The 20011-nt window shown below is 44.2% G+C and overlaps 1 protein-coding gene across 1 annotated transcript in view; it reads right to left on the bottom strand.

Moving 5' to 3' along the window:
- EXOC4 (exocyst complex component 4) overlaps positions 1-20011 on the bottom strand; it is a 947076-nt gene that overhangs the window by 150567 nt on the left and 776498 nt on the right. The window contains 1 exon segment of the mRNA XM_006861146.1: positions 786-964. Coding sequence (XP_006861208.1) covers positions 786-964 — 179 coding nt within the window.

Genomic DNA, 20011 nt, shown 5'->3' with positions numbered 1-20011 from the left:
CTGTTGGTTAGTAGCTCAGCTCATAATCCACTACACCAGCAGAGTTAGGTTTAATTGGGTTCAATTGTTCAGATTACTTTTTCTCTTGAGTTGTTGATACTTGGTAGTAACTGAGGTTTCCCGTTCTTATTTCACATCCTCCTAGTCCTTAAGATCCTTGGAATCTATAATTAAGCTCTCTCAGCCATCTTTTTCCTATAATAACTGTCTTCCTCGTTGTCTCTATACGCTAGCACCAGCGTCACATCCATTATTCTCTTTCTAAGTCACTTTTTCATGAAACAAGGAGATATCAGGGTGTGTTCAGCCTTGAACAGGGATGCCTCTCTGTCCTTGAGTTCGTGTAAAGAGGACAAGATACATTGATTTCTGGTTTGAGAACACGGCTGTATGATACATGTATGGTACATGTGCCTGAGGTTTAATATCAAGCTATGTTAATGTAGCTCTAGAGGATAAGCACTGGACTAGGAACCACAAAGTTGGCAGTTCATGCCCACCAGCCACTTTGTGGGAGAAAGAAGAGGCTTTCTGCTCCAGCAAAGATTGACAGCCTTGGAAACTACATAGGGTCGTTATTAGTAGGAAGTGACTTGATGGAATTTAGCAGCAGCAATGTTAATGCGGCTCTATTTCACCTTCTCGTGCCTCGCTGAGCTAGGACTGCTAACAGAATCCCAACACAGATCTTCTGATAACATGGACACTCCCCCATAGGGTACACATCAAAGTGCTCTGTCTTGGACCTCAGTTTCCCCAGCAGAGCCACCCTCCCAGAGACTCACTTTGTGATGGAGAGAGGCTGGAGAAGGCGGACTTGGTTCGGCCTGCCAGCCACTCCAGGCTCTCGTGCATGTTGGCCAAGGCTTTCAGGTCGCTGACGTCACGCAAGATGTCTTGTGGAGGGATCAGCTTATCGCCCAGGTTCCCAATAAGAACTTCTGACTCCTTGCCAAAGGCTGCCCTGAAAAACACATCAGAGACACAGTTAGAGTGCAGCGTGGAGAAGGCCTGGTCATCGTAACCATGGTTTTACAGCAAGCTCTTTTTCCAGCCCCCGCCCATCTGTCTGTGTGTCTGTCTGTGTTGCTGGAAGACGACAAGTCACTGGTATTTCAGATACCAGCAGAGTCCCCATGGCAGGTAGGTTTCACGGGACTTCCCCACTAAGACAGGCTGGTGATTTGCTTGGGAAAATTAGCCTATGAAAACCTTATGGATAACTGGACTCGAGTCCACCAATGATGATGGACCAGAAAAACGTCTCCTTCTGCGGACCATAAAGTTGTCATGCGTCACAGCACACACATCAGGAACTAACAACATTTCCACCAGGCTGAAGTGCGTGAGACAGTGATTATCTGCCAGTTTAAAAAGACTCTGGTACGGGGTGAAATATTCTGGTAGGGGGAAGAGTTCTTGAAAAACAAAAGCAGCGACCCTCGGCAGGAGCCAGGAGGGGCTGACCTAGACCGTGACAGTCTGGAGCCATGCCAGCTCTCCTCACCTCTCCTGCAGCGGAGGCTGAGATCCAGCCCTGGGTGCTAAGTAGGTACATCACCTGAGGGCTGTTGTCATAAATAAGACCACCAAGTTCATCTGGCAGTTAGATTAACTTTGCAATGTGCAAACACAGTAAGGGCCTCGCCGCTTTCAGAGAAAAGTTTGTGGTGGGCGGAGGTGGAAGGTCATCTTAATCACTTTTTACAGCAAGCTCTTTTTCCAGCCCCTGCCCATGTGTCAGTGTGTCTGGCTGTGATGAAGCTTCATTACTCCTTCCTTCACTTGTTCCAAAGGGACCACAGGCAATAAACTATAAAGCACGAGGGCATCCATCATTAGTAAAGAGAAGTCAGTAAGCAATCAATGGGAGAAAAAGCAAATCCTTTCCAGAAAGTTCCATATGGGCAGAAAGCTGAGGCTGGAGGAGGTTGCGATGGAACCTAGGTTGTGGTTAGTGAATCTCAGAGGTTTCCACAACTCAGAGCACTGCAAGGGGAAAGAAACAAGGGCCTGAATGACACAGAGCCAGCCAAATTCTGTTTCAACCCAGCAGTGATCCACAGCGGCTGATGCTCCGACGTCAGGCTGACTCACAGGTGTCCAGCACAAGCAGACAGTCAGCATTGAAACACACGCCTCCTGGGAATTCAGTGCTTATACAAAGGGCTTATGCTACCAGCAGATGTTTATGTAAAGAAAGGTACAATTGATTGGCAGCTTTTGGAAAGCAGTAGGGGCCGCACACATCAAACTTGCGTGTGAGAACACATTTTACCTGGGCGCTTGTGCAAGGTCTTGGGATGGGGGTGGGGAGGCTCACACTCATATGTAGCACTAGTTTCCAGGAGAAGCTGGGGACCATGCTCTCTCTGAGCAGCAGGGGTTAGCACACCAGTGTCTAAGTCAGATGGACCTGGGTGTCAATCCCAGATTGACCACTCACTGGCTGTGTGACCTTAGCTATAGTTGAACTCTGAGAATTAGACCCTGAGCAGTGGGGGTCGGGGGGCGAAGCCATGCAGCAACTGGATCCGGTGATGAAAACATTTTTTTTTAAAACTATGCAAATAGCAGTAATTATAAAAGTAGAGAAAATATTGTAGCAAATCCTTCATGTATGGGTCTTCTAGCTTTAACCATGAAGTCCTTTGTGTGTGCGCGTGTGTGTGGTGAGTGTAGGTGCAAATGGTTAAGGGCTGGACTGAGCTGCAAACTCCTCCAGCATCAGTCCAGCTGCAGTTAGTTACTAACTGAAAGGTAGATGGTTCAAATCCATCCAGAGGTGCCTTGAAAGTGAGGTCTGGTGGCCTGCTTGGGAAAGGTGGCAGCCTTGAACACCCTATGAAGCGATTCTACTCTGTACATATGCAGGGGGGACCAAGAGCTAGAAGCAAAGGCTACTAACAGCAACATTAGAAACTCACAGGAGTCTGATTTCAGGTACCCACTTCACCACCCCTTGGATTATACTGGTGATGATTTTAAATGTGTAACACAGTGCATGGAAATTAGTAAAAGCTAGTGATTTGCAGTTGTCTCTTAAGTCTACTGAAATGGTCAAGGAGCTCTGGTCGCGTAGTGGTTATGAGTCGGGCTGCTAACCTCAAGATCAGCTAGTTTGAAACTACCAGCAGTTCTGTGGGAGTGAGATGAGGCTTTCTGCTCCCTTAAAGATTTACAGCCTCAGAAACACTACACAGGCTCGCTATGAGTTGGAACCGACTCTACAGCACACAACCTCCATCACCGAGATGGTCAGTTTATGGTCAGCCTCAGGATATCCAACGACTAGATCAGGAGATCTTACATAATTACATTCAACCCCAAGGGCTAGCATTATAGAGGGACATTTACAACACAATAGTCTAGTCCAGTCTTTATCAGAATCTGTGAGAGGGAAACTCTGTGAGAGAAACCACTAGTTGCTTATCCAACACCCAATATCTTTTGCCTTCTTAGAGAAGGGACTCTGATATTGTTGAAGTCAGCCATGTGCCCAACATAAAAACCAAACACCTCTTGCCATCTTCCAGCCTCCTTTGCAGATGTGGTAGCTAATGAGATGTCAAAAGAAGCACGAGATGGGACTGCCAAGAAGTTCCTGCGAGCTCCCGAGTCAGCTGGCTAGGGCCTCCTTTGCCTCTTCCCTTTCTGGAAACCAGCCATGGGGACTGAGCTGCTGTAGTTTCTCTCCAACTACAAGGTGACCTCAGTAAAGTCAGCGCGGAGAGTCAGCTGGCTGCAGCTACATCACGGAACTGCTGGATGTTGGGCTTTCATGTAACAGGAGAGAAAACGAAACCCTGATGCGCTGAAGCCATGGCTGTCTCAAGTTTGTTACTAGCAGCTCAACCCAATTTCTGATGGAGTGATTTCATTTGCTTACATGGTGTCATGCCCAGAGAACTTTAGCGTAGTGGTTACGAGTCAGGCTGCTAACCTCAAGGTCGGCAGTTTGAAACTACCATCGGTTCCATGGGAGAAAGATGAGACTTTCTGCTCCCGTAAAGATTTACAGCCTCAGAAACCCTGTGTAGGGTTGCTATGATTCGGAACTGACTCCATGGTACTTACTAACAACAACAAAATCAAGTGACTGGGTAAAGCAAAACAATTGTCTTCTCCAGGAAGCCTAGCAAACAGTCACAATATTAGCCCCTTGGTGGCCAGTCAGTCGAGTCGTAAATATTTAGTTTGCTTAATCTGCCTTTATATATCAACACTCCCAGTCCTTAATCATCCTTGATAGATGGAAGACACAACATACCCCTGAGCTAGCTGTTGGAAAAGCAACAGGGGAGGCAACCAGCTTTTAAAAACTGGCTGGCAGCGATTTTTATGCAGTAGGTGTAATCCTGGTGGCCTGACAAAAGAGACAAATGTATTCATGTAAAAGGCTCTTTGGGGACCTGGGTAGGCCTGCCTCTTGCTTACAGGGCTGCGGGCTGAGCCCATTTCCCTCTGAGATCTGCTGAACCTCGTCAGATGGGACAGCAATAGACTGCAGAAAAAAACACCACCGGCCTCATGCTGATACTCAGTAGACATCTCATTTGACAGGAATCCGCGATCACCTCAAAACAACCCGGAGAGCGCAGGGACCCCATGACACTGAGAATCACACCTTGATACAAGTCACACACAGTCATTCCTTCCGGATTCCTGAGTCACACAGCAAGGGGGAAGGGTGGTTGCAGCTCTGGACTGCAGAGCGTCCCTACACCCTCGGATTTCTTCAATAAATTAGGGCAGAGCCACACTGCACAAAATCCCGCATGCAGTCCATAGAAAGTACACTGAACACCACAGCAAAATGTTTGTGATTGTTTACTTTTACTTTTACTCATCAATGATACTGAATAGATGAAGCTGTTATAAAGCTGTATGCGACCCTGTGCGTGACAGAACGAAACACTGCCCCGGACTTGTACTGTCCTCACATCTGTTGATACGTTTGAGCCATTACTGCTGCCACCAAGTCAATCCATGTCGTTGTGTTTCTATAAGACATTGGATAACCACATGCCAAAATGTTAGCTCTGTGATCGGATCGGGCTTTGTGCGTTTCTGTACTTTCCAATTTTCTTCAAACACCAGGCTTACTTTTCAATTAAATAGAAAGAAATAGAAACTCCATGGCAAATAAGAAAGTCTTTTGAAATGGATTTGATGGAGAATGTGGTGTTACAGGGACTAGAGACAAACTGGGAGGCAGTGGGGGGATGGGGAGGGTTAGATGTTCTGAAGGCTTGTCTGAAATGCGGCATGAGACCTGCTCTTGCTTCCTGAAGGACCACTACTCAGCATAGGGACCACTGCCATTTCCTATTTTGAGATTGGAGCTTTACTTTGCTGTTGTTACGTGACCTTGACTCACTTCCAGCCCACAGTGACCCTATGTGAAACCGAACAAAACATCACCAGTCCTGGTGTCTCCTCACAATTGTTGCTAAGCTTGAGCTCATTGCTACTGCCACTGTGCCACTCCATCTCCTTGGGGGGGTCTTCCACTTTTTCACTGATCCTCCACTTTACCAAACATGATGTTCTCCAGGGAATGGTCCCTCTTGATAATATGCAGGAAGTATGAGAGACGAAGTCTGGTCATCCTGGCTTCTAAGGAGCATTCTGATTGTACTTCCTCCAACACGGATTTGTTTACTTTTGTGGCAGTTTATGTTACTTTTGATATTCTTCTCCAACACCATAGAGCTCAACTGCATCATTTCTTATGCATTGTCTTCTTTATGCATTGTCCAACTTTCATAAGCATATCAGGCTATTGAAAATACCATAGCTTGGCCCAGGGGCACTTTAGTCCTCAAACTGGTATCTTTGCTCTTGAACACTTTTTATAAAGAGTTCTTGTGTAGCAGATTTGCTTTGTGCAATCTGTCTTTTGATTGCTACTTACTGCCATGAGTGTTGATGGTGATTCCAGCAAAATGAAGTCTTTGACAACATCAATCTTTTCTCCATTTATCACTGATGTTATTTACTGCTCCAGTGGTGAAGATTTTTATTTTCTTCATATTGAATATGAAAACAATACTGAAGGCTGTGGTCTTTGATCTTCATCAGCATTTTAAGTCCTCTTTGCTTTCAGAAGCAAGGTTGTATTATCTGCATATCCCAGGCTGTTAATGAGTCTTCCTCCAATCCTGATGCCACATTCTTCTTCATATAATCCAGCTTCTCAAATTATTTGCTCAGCATATAAATACGGTGAAAGAATATAACCCTAGTGCATACCTTTCCTAATTTTAAATCATTCAGTGTTCCCTTGCTCTGTTCAAACAACTGCCTCTTGATGTATGTATAGGTTCCTCGTCTGCACAATTAAGTGTTCAGGAATACTCATTCTCCGCAATGTTGTCTATAGCATGTTATGATCCACACAGTCAAAATCCTTTGCACAGTCAATAAAGCATATGTAAACATCTTTCTGGTATTCTCTGCTGTCAGCTAGGATCCATCTGACATCAGCAGTGATATTTTTCACTGTCCAATGATTTCCACATTCCGTTGGGTCACCTCTCTTTGGGACAGGCACAAACACAGATCTCTTCCAATCAGTTGGCCAGGTAACTGTCTTCCAAATTTCTTGGCATAGATGAGTGAGTATCTCCAGTGCTGCCGCATCAGTTTGTTGAAATTAAAAAATTTTTATTCCATCAATTCCCAAAGCCTTGCTCTTTGCCCATGCCTTCAGTGCATCTTGGACTTTTTCCTTCAGTACCATTGGTTCTTGATCATATGCTGCCTCTTGAAATGGTTGAACATCAGCCATTTATTCTTCATACAGTTACTCTGTATTCCTTCCATTTTCTTTTGATGCTGTCTGCATCACTGAATATTTTGCCCATAGAATCCTCCAATACCACAAGTCGAGGCTTGGATTTTTTCCCCTCAGTTCTTTTAGCTTGAGAAATGCTTAATGTGTTCTTAATTTTTGGTTTTTTAATTCCAGATCTTTGCACTTTGTCTCCTGGGACTTCCCTTTGAAATTTTCTATTCAGCTTTTTTACCTTCTCATTTCTTCATTTGTTTTAGCATCTCTTCGCTAAGATGAGTTTCAGTTTCAGACTCTGAAATGCACAGAGATGCTAAAACATCTGTTTTTACTTTTTTTTTTTTTTTTTAACTTTTATTACTTTCATTCTGACATTTACTTTGGTTTTTTCTTTCTTCCTTGATTTCTTAATGGCCTTACTGGATTGAACTGTGTCCCTCAGAAATATGTGTGAATTTGGCTGGGCCATAAGTCTCAGTAAAATGTAAGTATATCCTCTATTTTGTGATCTGATGTAATTATTCTGTGTGTTGTACACACTAACCTCTATGATGCTAATCAAGCAGTACAACCTACAGCATGCGGTTGTATCTTGAGTCAAGAGACTGAATAAGTGAGCAGAGTTAAGAGAGACCTTCATGCCACCATTAAAGATGGGCTGAAAGTGGAACAAGTCCTTTGGACCCAGGGCCCCTGTGTTGTGAACCTCCTAGGCCCAGGGGAAGATTTATGCCAAGACATGCGGACAGCTCCAAGGGATATCCCGTCCACAGATAGTGAGTGGAGATATGGAACTCCCCTCAGAGCTAGTCCGGAGAGAAAGTCTCCCCCTAGAGCTGGACTCCAGACTTCACACTTCTAGCATCCTATATGCTGACAGAATAAAACTGTTTGCCAAAGCCATCCATTTGTGATAATTAAGATACTTTTTATCTTCTAGCTGTTATGGAAGAATATTATTTAATAAAGACAATAAAAATTGAGTAAAATAAGTACAAGGGATGACAATTTCTTGAGAAGGTGAAATAACAGGAGCTCACGAGGAACAGAAATTAGAACTCAAAATGCATGTTTTAGGTTCTCAGCCTGATGAAGAATCACTTGTATAATCAGTAGGCGAACACACGCACACAGAAGCCAAGGCAACTAAAGAACGTAAAACCTGCTCAGCTTAATTGTACCACACCATCTTTACAGAGGCTTCTCGGACAAGAATTCATTTCAGAATTTTGCCAAGCATGTTCAACCTGTTCAGTGGAATTTTACCACACAATTATAATCTTTACTGAGGTCTATCTGACAAGAAGTCACTGAAGGCATTTTTGCCAGAGATGCCTCAAACTGTGCCCATTTATTTAGAAAACAACAACACTTGTTTAAATTTAAATAAGGACACTTCTTTCATATGGAAAGAGCTAGTACAATCATATATTTGAAAGGAGAAATAACAGGTACTGAGCCTGGGTGAAAGGGCAAAGGGCGAGTGCCACTACTGGTCTGGAAGACCCATGATTCCATTTCCCAAAAATTATGTATAAACAAGTTGCACATGACACTGTCATCCATCCTTTGCCCTTTCAAATATCTGGTCTACATGAAAATACAAAGCAAAGACAGGCCAAAATAAACATAACAAAAGGGAACAAACAAAACAACCCTCTCAAGAACAATCAGAAAGGAGCTCTGTGTGGTAGGTAGCATTGTGGGTAGGAATTGGGCTGCTAATCTCAAGGTCAGCAGTTCCTCAGAAGAAAGGTAGGCGTTCTCCTCCTGTAAAGATTAACAGCCTCATAAACCCTGTACAGGGTCGCTAGGAGTCAGAACCAACTCCACTGCACACCACCACCACCAAGAACAAAACAAAACAAAAATCCTCAAACCCTTTTTACTATGCAAGGCATGAGGTTCAAAGCTTAGGGCACTGAATCCCCTTTAAAAGATGGAAGGAAGTTATCCACAGAGTCTTCATAGAAATTTCCACTCCAAGGCGTTATAACATACTGAAGATGGATGGGGTGCTGAGGACACTACTACCATCTTTGTGGCCTCCAAGCTGGGGTGGAGGAATGGGTGAGCCTAGAAGACCACTGTAGCATGTACATGCTGGTGGCTCCAGTGGGCAGCATGGCTGGGCCACATCACAGTGGGGTTTCCACAGAGCTTGGGCTAGGTCTCCAACATCTGCACCGCTCTGTCCTGGAGGATCTATTGGTCTGAGGCCAACCTCACATTTGAAGGAGAGCTAGTTTTCTGGAAGTCTATTTCCCGTTTATCACAAAACACAAAAAAGCACAAACTTTCTTGTGTCCTTGTTTGCCAAAGGTCATTTCCAAGGGAACTTTAACCCAGGCTTGCTCTGAGAGAAGTAAAAAGGGACAAAACAGACTGGAGAGGCCACATGCAAATATTTGGTGGTGGGGAATCCCACAGTGGGGAGTGGGGGTCGGGGAGAGAGGCTCTGTTGCCACACACTGCCTCAGCAGGATGATGGACAGTCGTTGACCCTGAGCATCAGTCACAGAGTCCATCACTAACCATCCAGGAGGCAGAGCCAGAAGTATAGGCAACACTGCTGGTGAGAACTGATGCCTATATCTAATGACAAGATAGACCTAGAAGTGGCAAGCATTGGTAATTACCACAGTTGGATGGGAATCTGGTTTTCTGAATGTGTATTAAAGTCACCCTTCTCTTTCCCCTTAAAGGAACTTATAGCCAGAAACTTAGCAATTCCAAGTTTTAGAACAATAACGATGTGAACAGAAAAGGGGAAGTAACAGTAAAGAAAATCTAGTCAAGCACAGCTAGCACACGTCTTCTGTGGATGGGCGGCATTCTACAGACACTCACATTCACTCATTTTTAAAATGAATTCTGTTACCCGCTGAATTTTAGGAAGCTCCCCTGCCATAAAGATCTGTATTTTCAGCAGATTTCATGGAATTCTGGAAGAAGCACCACAAGTGCTTTCAAAGGCCTGCGGTTTCCCAAGCTGTGTCTGTGTGAACACACTTGCTCTCAGACCCATTCCTCTCTCCGGCCACTGCTTCTTCTAGCTGAGCACAGTGGTGAGGTGAAGCCCGGGACAAACTTCCTGAAGGGTGCGTTCTCCCAGGACATCATCAGCAGAGTAGGGAAGGGCAAGCAGTGGCTCCAATGGCAAAGCAGATGGACCCAGATGCCTTGGATTCTGGAAGGGTGGTGATGTGAACGTAGGACATGGAATCACCTTTCTTGTCTGAAAAGTTCCTGCCAGCGCCACCTTCAGGGGGGTTTACTCAATGTCTCTTTCATAATCATGGTAACCCACCAACCATGTTTCTGACCATGCAACCAACATATTTGACAGCAAAAGAAGGGAGGCAGGACACCCTCTTCTGGAGCCCCCTTCTCTTGAAGCACTCCTAGTTATGCAGAAAGTTCTGGCCTTAGAGCCAAAAGGCTCATACAAAAGTCAGCCAGTGTACCAGTTTGGGGGACAGCACTGATAACTGAACCCCAAGACTGATCCAAATACATGGTGCTTTGTTTTTCTCCAAGAAAGGAAGTACGTGTCTGGTAACCCAGGATTCCAAATGGGAACAGCCCTTTCCCTTACTATTAAAGCATTCACAGAGGTTTTGCTCTTGTTCCTGCAGCTTTGGGCTATGTTGGCTAAGAGATCCCAAGACGGAGTTTAAAAATATGTTTAGAAGGGTGAGAAGAGGCATAGTACGATGAACAGGTTAGTAGTCTTGGGCCTACTTGTTCTGAGAGCCTTTCCTCTGCTCTTCTGGGTACTGACAATGGGGACGCTGGGAAGAAACTAAGGGGCCAAAGGAAAGGAGTTGTTGTTAGCTGCTGTTGGGTCAGTTCTAACTCAGAGTGACCCTGTGCAAGGTTTCCCAAGCTGGAAATCTTTGTGAAAGCAAAAAGTATCATCTTTCTCCGGAGGAGCGACTGGTGGGTTCTAACCACGATCTTGTGGTTCCCAGCCCAGTGCATCTCCTACAAATGCACTGCACTTCCCAAGGAAAGCAGAAGCTGGGATGTTAATCCCCCTCCCTCCCTGACATGAGCAGTGTCTCCAGCAATGGCAGCATCTCCTCCAGGGCCCCAACTTCCTCTGGATGCTTTTGTGCTCCAGGGACACCATCTTCACAAGGAGCCCTGGTGGTGCAACGGTTAAGCACTGGGCTGCTAACTGCTGGTTGAAACCTACTCCATCTCTCTACAAGGAGAAAGACGAGGCGATACTGCTTCTGTAAAGACTGGTGGTCAAGTTGGTTCTGACTCATAGCGACCCTTTAGGGTTTTCTGAGCCAGTAAACCTTTACAGGAAGGAGCTCTGGTAGCATAGTGGTTACCAGTTGGGCTGCGAACCTCAAGGTCAGCAGTTCGAAATTATCAGCTGCTCTGTGGGAGACGGATGAAGTTTTCTGCTCTTGTAAAGATTTACAGCCTTGGAAACCCTGTACAGGGTTGCTATGAGTTGGAACTGAGTCTACTGCATACCACCACCACCACCAAATCTTCATGGGAATAGAAAAGTCTTATCTTTCTCCAGCAGTGTAGCTGGTAAATTCGAACTCCTGACCTTGCGGTTAGCAGCCCAAAGCATAACTATCATGCTACCAGATTATAGGCAAGAAAAGGCTATGGGAATGAACACACACCACCACAGTGCTAGCTGCTAGGACCCTGGGGCATTCAGGCTAAGGGAAGACAGTCTTCCTGCTGTTGCTGAACTTCCAGTCATTTTAATGTTCCCTGTTAGATTCCATTAACCTGTATAACCAAGCCCTGCATGAAAAATCTGAGGTAAATCCTTGAAGTGGTTTCTGCTTTCCATGTTTGACCTTGACTGGCAGAGCATTAACCAGGACCTGAGTCTGTTCTTTAACGTGGGGACTAATTCGTTCTGTTGTATCGACAGAGAAACTGTGGCATGCTAAGGTGGCCTGTTTGGTGTGAACTACGAGGTTGGCGGTTCAAGCTCATCAGCCGCTCCCTGGAAACCCTATACAGGGTCACTATGTATGGGTCGGAACCGACTTGATGGCACACAATAACATCAACAACAAGAGGACCTGTTAAAGATCTCTTAGTAGTGATCTGGCGGAGCTCAAACTAAGAGAGGTTATTAAAAAAGTTACCTGGATCCCTGATACTACTGGGCTGATACCTGCAGGATATGACCATGGCATTGGCATTCATCACGGCAGCTTCACATAATTGCCCAATTGTCAACCATTTCAAAAGCCGATTCATTTGTCCATGTCAAAAATAATAGAGATAGTCCCATTCTGGCGGGTTCTTTAATCAGGGCTTCGAAAATTGTTTCTCTAAAATGATTTCAGCTAAACCCTCCTAAATGGGACGGAACAGAACAGTCCAGTTACCTTGATTACAATATTACATTTCTCCTCTTACCGACCACTATAGCTCATCAGTAAGCCTGCCCATCACTGGCTTCTTTCATGGGTGTGCATTTCACTATCCACTCGCACAAGAAGAGCTGTTTGTCTTTGTTACTAAGTCACTGCTCCTTCAGACGCCTGTCTAGCTCTTCCTTCTGTAATCACAATGAAGCCTTCGGTTTTGTTTTATTCAATCTGTTTTCTATGCTTACTCTTCTTCCTCCATGCAAAACCTTCCATTGTTCTTGGCTAGCCAGACAGAACTGATGGCCCACAACATGCACGGGCTGAATGGAGACGGAATGGGAAGGTCCTCACTTGTATCCTTTGCAATCATGGAGGATGTGTAACAGCCCAGACAATGACTCTGTTAGCATCAGTAAAAAGTCAGTAATAAGGCCTTGGTTCTGTTCAGGACTTAGAACAATAATAGTTTCTTCTTTTATATTTGATTGGCAGGAAATTGGGGTTTGGGCACACATGGGGTTGTCATGAATTGGAACTGACTCCAGGGCAACTGGTTTGGTTCTAATCACTCAGAGCTGAGGTGTGAGAACTGACCAGGACCAACATTCAGCTGGGGGGTTGGGGTAGGTGGGTGGCCACCAGCACTTCTGGTGTCTTCAAATCAGTGTGGCTCTGTTCCCTGGGACAGGCACCACACATGTGACTCACAGACTTCTGGCACTGGGCAGAATCTTGGTGGTGGTGGTGGTATTAACTGCTGTTGAGACGGTTCCAACTCATAGCGACCCTGTATGGGGATATTCCAGTAAGCAGCTGTTGAGTTTGAACCACCCACCTTGTGGTTCAAATCAACCTTGTGGTCCAGTGCTTAGCCTACAGCGCCACACCAGGATCTTGGTAGTTAGTCTAAAGTAGTGTCTCACCCTGGTTATACATGAAAAACTTAATCAGGTAAGCTTAACCAAAGTACCTGATGCCAAACCTCACCTGTAGAAATTCTGACTGTACTCAGGCATGAGGCTGTTTTTCAATAGCACCCTTCTTGAGCTAGAATTTCCATATCCTAAAATGGACCCATTGAACGTAGAGCAAGAAATGAGTTTTACTACACTCAGTATTGTGCGATCACCACACTCACTAACGTGAGAACATTTTCATCTCCCTCAAAAGAAATCCTGAACCTATTAGACTCCTCATGTTCCCTGACTCCCAAGCCCTTTCGTATCCACAAACCTACTTTCTGTCTGTATAGATTTGCCTATTCTGGGCATTCATATATGGTTCCTATTCATATCAGTGGAATCATTCAATGTGCCATCTTTTGTGTCTGTTTTTTTTTTTTTTTTTTTTCAGACACATCCTCCATGGTTGTAAAGGACACAGCGAGGACCTTCCCATTCCATCTCATGTTTTTAGCAGAACATTCTCAGGGTTCACCCGCATCGTAACGTGTGTCAGTACTTACTGCTTTTGTTATTGAATAATATTCCATTTATGCATATACTCCATTTTGTCTATTCATTTGTCAGTGAATGGATATTGGGTTATTTTTACTTTGGGGCTATTCTGAATAATGCTGTTATGGAGATGCATGCACAAGTTTTGGGGTGACGATCTGATTAATTTCTTTTGGGTACATCCTTAGGATAGAGTTACTGGGTCATACGGGAACTCCATGCTTAATGTTTTGAGGAACAGACAAACTGTCTTCCACTGCAGCTGCGCCATTCCCCATTCCCATGAGCTGTGGAGGAGGACGCTAAGTTCTCCACACCCTCACGGAGCCCTGCACTGGGCAGGTGGGCGGGTAGGAGAGGGAGGAGCCAGAGGAAGTGGAAACAGACACAGGTGTAAAAGTAGGAGACAACATGGTAGCGCCGTGGAGTGGGGAGGTGCAGAAACTCCACTGAGTGTGAAGGCAGAGTGAAGGGAAGAGGACCATCTCCTGCAGCTGTCAGGGAACCTCACACCTGCAGCAGAGATGGAGCTGGAGGACTCAGCACAGACTCAGGACTGTCTCACGGCTCCTCGGTCTGAAGACACTAAAACAAGTGTCGCTCCTGCCTCCACCTTCTGAAAGGCGGCCTGAGTGAGGCCAAAGTCAAGGGCTGAAAATATGTCCTTTTCTTTTATTAAGTAAAAGTAAGAATGAGAGATCGTGAATGAAAGAATTGTATGACTGGAAATTAAACAAATAATAAAATGAAGAAAGGCCTTATTGACTTTTTAATGATAATAACAGATAATTGCACATCTCCAACAAGTCTCCAATAACCGTCTAACTAGACTAGCATTTGTGGAGATTATAAATGTTTCTCGCCTCCATTTTCTCCTCCATTTACTGCCAATCTTATGCTAAGAGGAGTCATATCATTTTGATATAATAACAAAGTGCCTAATTAAATCATCATGAACATTAGTAGCTATGTTTGTCGTTGGGCCTCCAGTTAATTACCTGTCACTTTTGTTTAACTTTGAGATTTGAATTTCCTCATCCAGTCTTGCCTGGCTGTGCCCTACACCCATTGATGACTTTCATCTCATTTACTCGAGGATTTAAAAAAAAAAAAACAATTCACAAAGCATTTGTCTACCTTTGTACTTATTTAATACATTAATATTTTTGGATTCATTTCTCCTTTTATAGTTGTATTTTTTAAGTCCTAGGAATCCTGGGGTGGCACTGTAGGATAAGCACTGGACTGCAAGGTCGGTGGTTCAAACTCACCAGTTGCTCCTTGGAAACCCTATAGAGGGTCGCTACGGGTCAGAACTGACATGAAGCCACTTAACTAGCAAGTATCTAGAGATAGTGAAGTAAATGTCTCTGCTGATGAACATTTTGTTCAAGCTAAAGTTTTCATTTTTCCTGCATTGTATCTTTCGCTTGCTCCTTCAAATTTATCTAAAGATTCTACAACAGCTGGAGTTATCTGGAATCTTCTAACAGCTGTTGTTTATGTTATTTGGAACCCTTTGAAAACTTTCCAAGCGTAACTTTTCTGAAATGATTTATGTTCTGCTCCTTGGAAACCCTATACAGGGTTGCTATGGGTTGGAACCAACTCGACGGCACTTAACAATAGCAATAACATTCTATTCGTACTATTTCTACATGCTGGGGGTCCATAGATAGCATAAACCATTAACACGCTTGGCTACTAACCAAAAGTTGGTGGTTTGAGTCTAACCAGGTGTGCATTGGAAGAAAGTTCTGGCAATCTACTTCCAAAATATCAGCCACTGTCAAACCCTGTGAAGCACAGTTCTCCTCTGACACACTAGGTGTTGCTAAGAGTCAGAATTGACTTGATGTCAACTGTTTGCTGGTTATTTCTACATCTACATACATTCCTCATATGCAAGTGAAAGTTGGACAGGGAATAAGGAAGACCATAGAAGAATTGATGTTTTTGAGTTATGGTGTTGGAGGAGAATATTCAAAGTGCCATGGGTTGCCCATAGAATCAACAGGTCTGTGTTGGAAGAGGTGCAGCCAGAGTGCTCCTTGGAGGCCAAGGTGGCCAAACATCGGCTCTCATACTTTGGACATATTTTCATGAGGGACCAGTCACTGGAGAAGGATATTATGTAAGGTGGAGGGTCACAGAAAAAGAGGAAGACCCCCAACGAGATGGATTGGCCAAGTGGCAGCATCAATGGACTCAAGCGTGGCAACAGTAGTGAGGTTGACCCAGGATTGGGCAGTGTTTTGTTCTGCTGTGCAGAAGGTTGCTATGAGTCGGCACCGACTCGATGGCACCTAATAACAACAACAAATACATTCCTAGCGCAAATGGATTCTGTTTCTCTTACAATCATCTAACCTGGACTGGATAAGAAACTTGAGGAGGTATAAAAAGATTTGGTAAAAGCAAAACCCAAATAGCCTGACAAAGGCATGGTAGAGCTGGCACTAAAGCCCAGGCCTTCTGAACTTGTGACGAGCACGTGCTACTACCATTGTTGTCTTGTCCCTTTCAGGGAGTCCATTGAAGGCATTTTCTTCCAATTTAAGGCATTTGGGTTCCCATTTTTTATGCTGGACTCTTGTCATTTTTAAATTGTGTTTCAATCTATTCAACAAAGATTTATTCTGGATCTATGATGTTCTGGTAAAAGTTCCATGGAAGGAAGGAAAAAGTTAAAAACTGTTTTCTTGTTTTAAACAAAAGATTCTTTTTTCTTTAACACTTATTATAGAATGCCATGGACTCCTGGTGTGGCGCTGTAGGATCAGCATTGGACTGCGAACTACAAGGTCGGTAGTTCAAACCCACCAGCTGCTCCTTGGAAACTCTATATAGGTCACAATGAGTGGGAATCGACTCAACGGCACTTAACACCCTCAAAATCATCAGGATCCACCCACTTGCTCTGTAAAACCAATGTCCTGTTGTTGTTCAATCAATGCTGACCTCGTAAGTTCATAAAATAAAAAGAGTTTCAAGAAACATACTGCTCATTTGTGGCTTCTCAGACAAAAGGAAAAGTTATCTTCGAGATAATTTAATAATGAAAAGTAATTTTTCAATGCCCTGTAGTCTCTTCCCTGTTGAGTCCAGGTAGTCCCCAACAACCAACATATTCGACTAACTGCACATAACAACCATCTGCTTTTCTGTGTTTTATACATGTTACACTAATGATATGCACTATGTACTACATACAATGTCACAGCATGTAATTTCCTGATGTTATAACACTCACAGGAGTTTACTCTCTGGCCTGGTCTATAATGAGCTCTGGGTTGTTGTTGTGCTTCCTGATGGAGGGCAAGCTGGCAACAGGCAACTCTAAAGACACAGGACCCCTGACACTATACATGCCCAACAGCAATGGCAACTCTGATTTCACAGTAAGGACACTGAGGCCTACTTCACTGTAGACCAGGCCTATAGTATGATCTTATTCGGTGTTTCATATCATAAGAGGCATCAGTTGTTATTTTTGAAATCAGGTCATCAAGTTACGTGAGAATCCAGTCACAACAGAGTCATTAGAATGGAACCCCATCATAAGTCAGGAACCACCTGTGCTGTCTTGCCTGGTATCTGAAACCTATTATCACTGACTGAATGATGTCCTCTCAAAATATGTGTTGTGGCACGGTAGCTCTTTAGGGTAATCAGACTGTGAACCCCAAGGTGAGTGATTCAAGGCCGGCAGCTGCTCTTGAGAGAAAGATGAGGCTGTCTGCTCCCAGAAAGGTTTACAGCCTGGGAAACCCTACACAGGGTTGATACGAGTCGGATTGAGCTCATTGGCACTTCCCAACACACAAAGAAAATCTATTCCAGCTTGACTGGGCCAGGATTCTCCGTGGTTTGGCAGTTAGGTGATGATCCCCTGTGGGGTGATCTGATGTTACAAATCAGTAAGAGGATTAAGAATGAGATACACAAGAATTCACTCATGACAGAGTCATTGGAATGAACTCTATCAAGTCAGGGACCACCTGTATTGTATTGTCCTGTATCTTAGTCTTGGTGTGGCACTGTAGGATAAACACTGGACTGCTAACCAAAAAGTCAGTGGTTCAAGCTCACCAGCTGCTCCTTGAAAACCCTATACAGGGTTGCTCATAGTTGAAACCTACTCAAAGGCAAATACCAAAAACACCTCAATTCCATCATAACTCTGACTTGATGTGAGATAGTTTTCCATGGATGTGGTATGCAATGCCTTTTATTTTATAAGAGATAAAAAGAGGGAGAAGTGGACATAGAAAAGGGGAGTCTATTAGCGCCACTGAGTCCTGGTATGGTGCTGTAGGATAAGCACTGGACTACACGGTCACTTTTAACCACAAGGTTGGTGCTTCAAAGTTGGTTCTGCTCCTCAGAAGTCCCATACAGGGTTGCTTTGAGTCAGAACTGACTTGATGGCACCTAACTAATTATCTTCAAGAAAGATCCAGGAGTGAAGTGTGTCCTTTGCACTGATGTCAAACACATGGAGGTCTCCAAATAACTGAACCTACAGATGCTAAAAGGAAAGAAGGACCTTTCTCCAGAACCGGTGCTCTGAATTCAGACTTTTAGCCTCCTAATCTGTGACAGGAAAAATGTCTGTTTGCTAGCACCACCCCATGCTGTGCTGGAGAACTGACACACCAACATGACTTGTCTGATATCATTTGTATATTTCATCCCTTTGTCTTTTCCTTCCCGGTTCACCGATCATCACTTTTCTCTTCTCTTTGGTTAGGCAAACACATAGCTCTGGGTCAGATAAGATGATCATTTTCTATATAGTTGCATTGCTGATTTCAATACATTACTTACCCTCAGATACAGCTGATACTCTGTTTAATAACCTTTCACTGGATGGCAGAGAACCCACAAAAATACCTTTTGAATCTCATCGAACTACCAACAGTAACATAAAATCTGGCATGGAAGTCCTTTCAGGATAAATATCGATGACGTTGGCAGAAAATGATGAGACCCGTCAAGAGTTATGACAACCAACGACAATGAAGGAATAACTCTAATCTCCCAATTGATCATAGTGTGGTGGCTCCAGGGGCCAGGCAAGTGGGGTACAAACTCCAGGTCCATCACTTGCTAACCCCATAATTTCACTCAAGCTACTGAATTTCAGTGCACTTTAGTTGTCTCAACTTAGAAAAGGGAGGCCCTGAAACAACTTAAGTGCGGCATTGTTCACTATTATTATTGATTGTTGAAAGACATTTACACAGTCTGTCACGAGATTGAAATCTCCATCATTTATGAGATTTGAATTGTGAGAATTGAAGGCTAATCCAGTCTGTGGGAGTGCTGGTGTGGCGCTAGGGGATAAGCACTGGACTGCAAGGTTGGTTTGAACGGCAAGGCTGGTAGTTCAAACTTACCAGCCACATGCTGGAAACCCTATACAAGGTTGCTATGAGACAGAACTGACTCGACAGCACTTAACAGCAACAACATATATCTTGTGACCTTTAACCCCTGGCATATCCAGTCCTGGTCTGGCCAATTCCATCTATTCACTTACGGATTTTCATATCTGGATCTGGAGAAGTGACTCAGTCTATGAAACCCAAGGGCTCTGAGAGAAATGAGGGGAAGAGAGATTCTTTGGACAGTGTCTCTAACACACACACAGGTCCTCCTAGCTCCTAGCCACTCTCTCCTGTTAATAACATCCCCAGAAAGCAGGATTCTCTTTCATCCCCAGGCACTCATGGATCTCAATGAGCTAAACACATGCATATACGTATACTGCAGGTGCAGAGACACTGGGCTGCGGAGTCTGCTTTCAGCTTCTTTCGGCACACAAAGGAAATTTTCAGTTTTTCTTTTTCTTCTATAAAACCCAGGCTTGACCTGCTTTTTCCTCTATAAAGTTAGCCTGGCAGTAATAAATTTTAATTTTTAGTTAAGAAACAAGAATAGAAAAGGACCTCATTTACTAATGAAGGGAACATAACCTTCATTCAACGCAAAGGACACTAGATCCTACATTCGCCTGTGTGCCAAATAGCTTGCTGAGCTTGACAAACAAATTCTAGGAGGAAAGTGGGACTTTTCAGTTCTGTGTCTCTAATGTGCTGAATTCACTGCTGTCAACTCTGTCGCTCGAGTATCCATGAAGAGTGTCCTCTGCCACTTCCCTTTGCTTTCATCGAGAGAGAGACAGAGACACCGCAACCCAACTCACTGCCACACAATCATTGTCAACTCATCGCGCCTCTGTAGAGCAGAGTAGAATTGCACCATTGGGTTTCCAAAGAAGTAAAGCTTTTAGGGAGCAAAATGCCGCATCGGTCTCCCTCAGAGCAGCTGGTGGGTTTGAACTGCTGATCTCTCAGCTAGCAGCTGGTGGGTTTGAACTGCTGATC

This window comes from Chrysochloris asiatica, unplaced genomic scaffold (genome assembly GCF_000296735.1).
Source record: "Chrysochloris asiatica unplaced genomic scaffold, ChrAsi1.0 scaffold00041, whole genome shotgun sequence".
In the NCBI taxonomy this organism is placed as follows: Eukaryota; Metazoa; Chordata; class Mammalia; order Afrosoricida; family Chrysochloridae; genus Chrysochloris; species Chrysochloris asiatica.
Note: the sequence above shows the minus strand (reverse complement) of the source record. Positions and strands in the feature narration are given on the sequence as shown.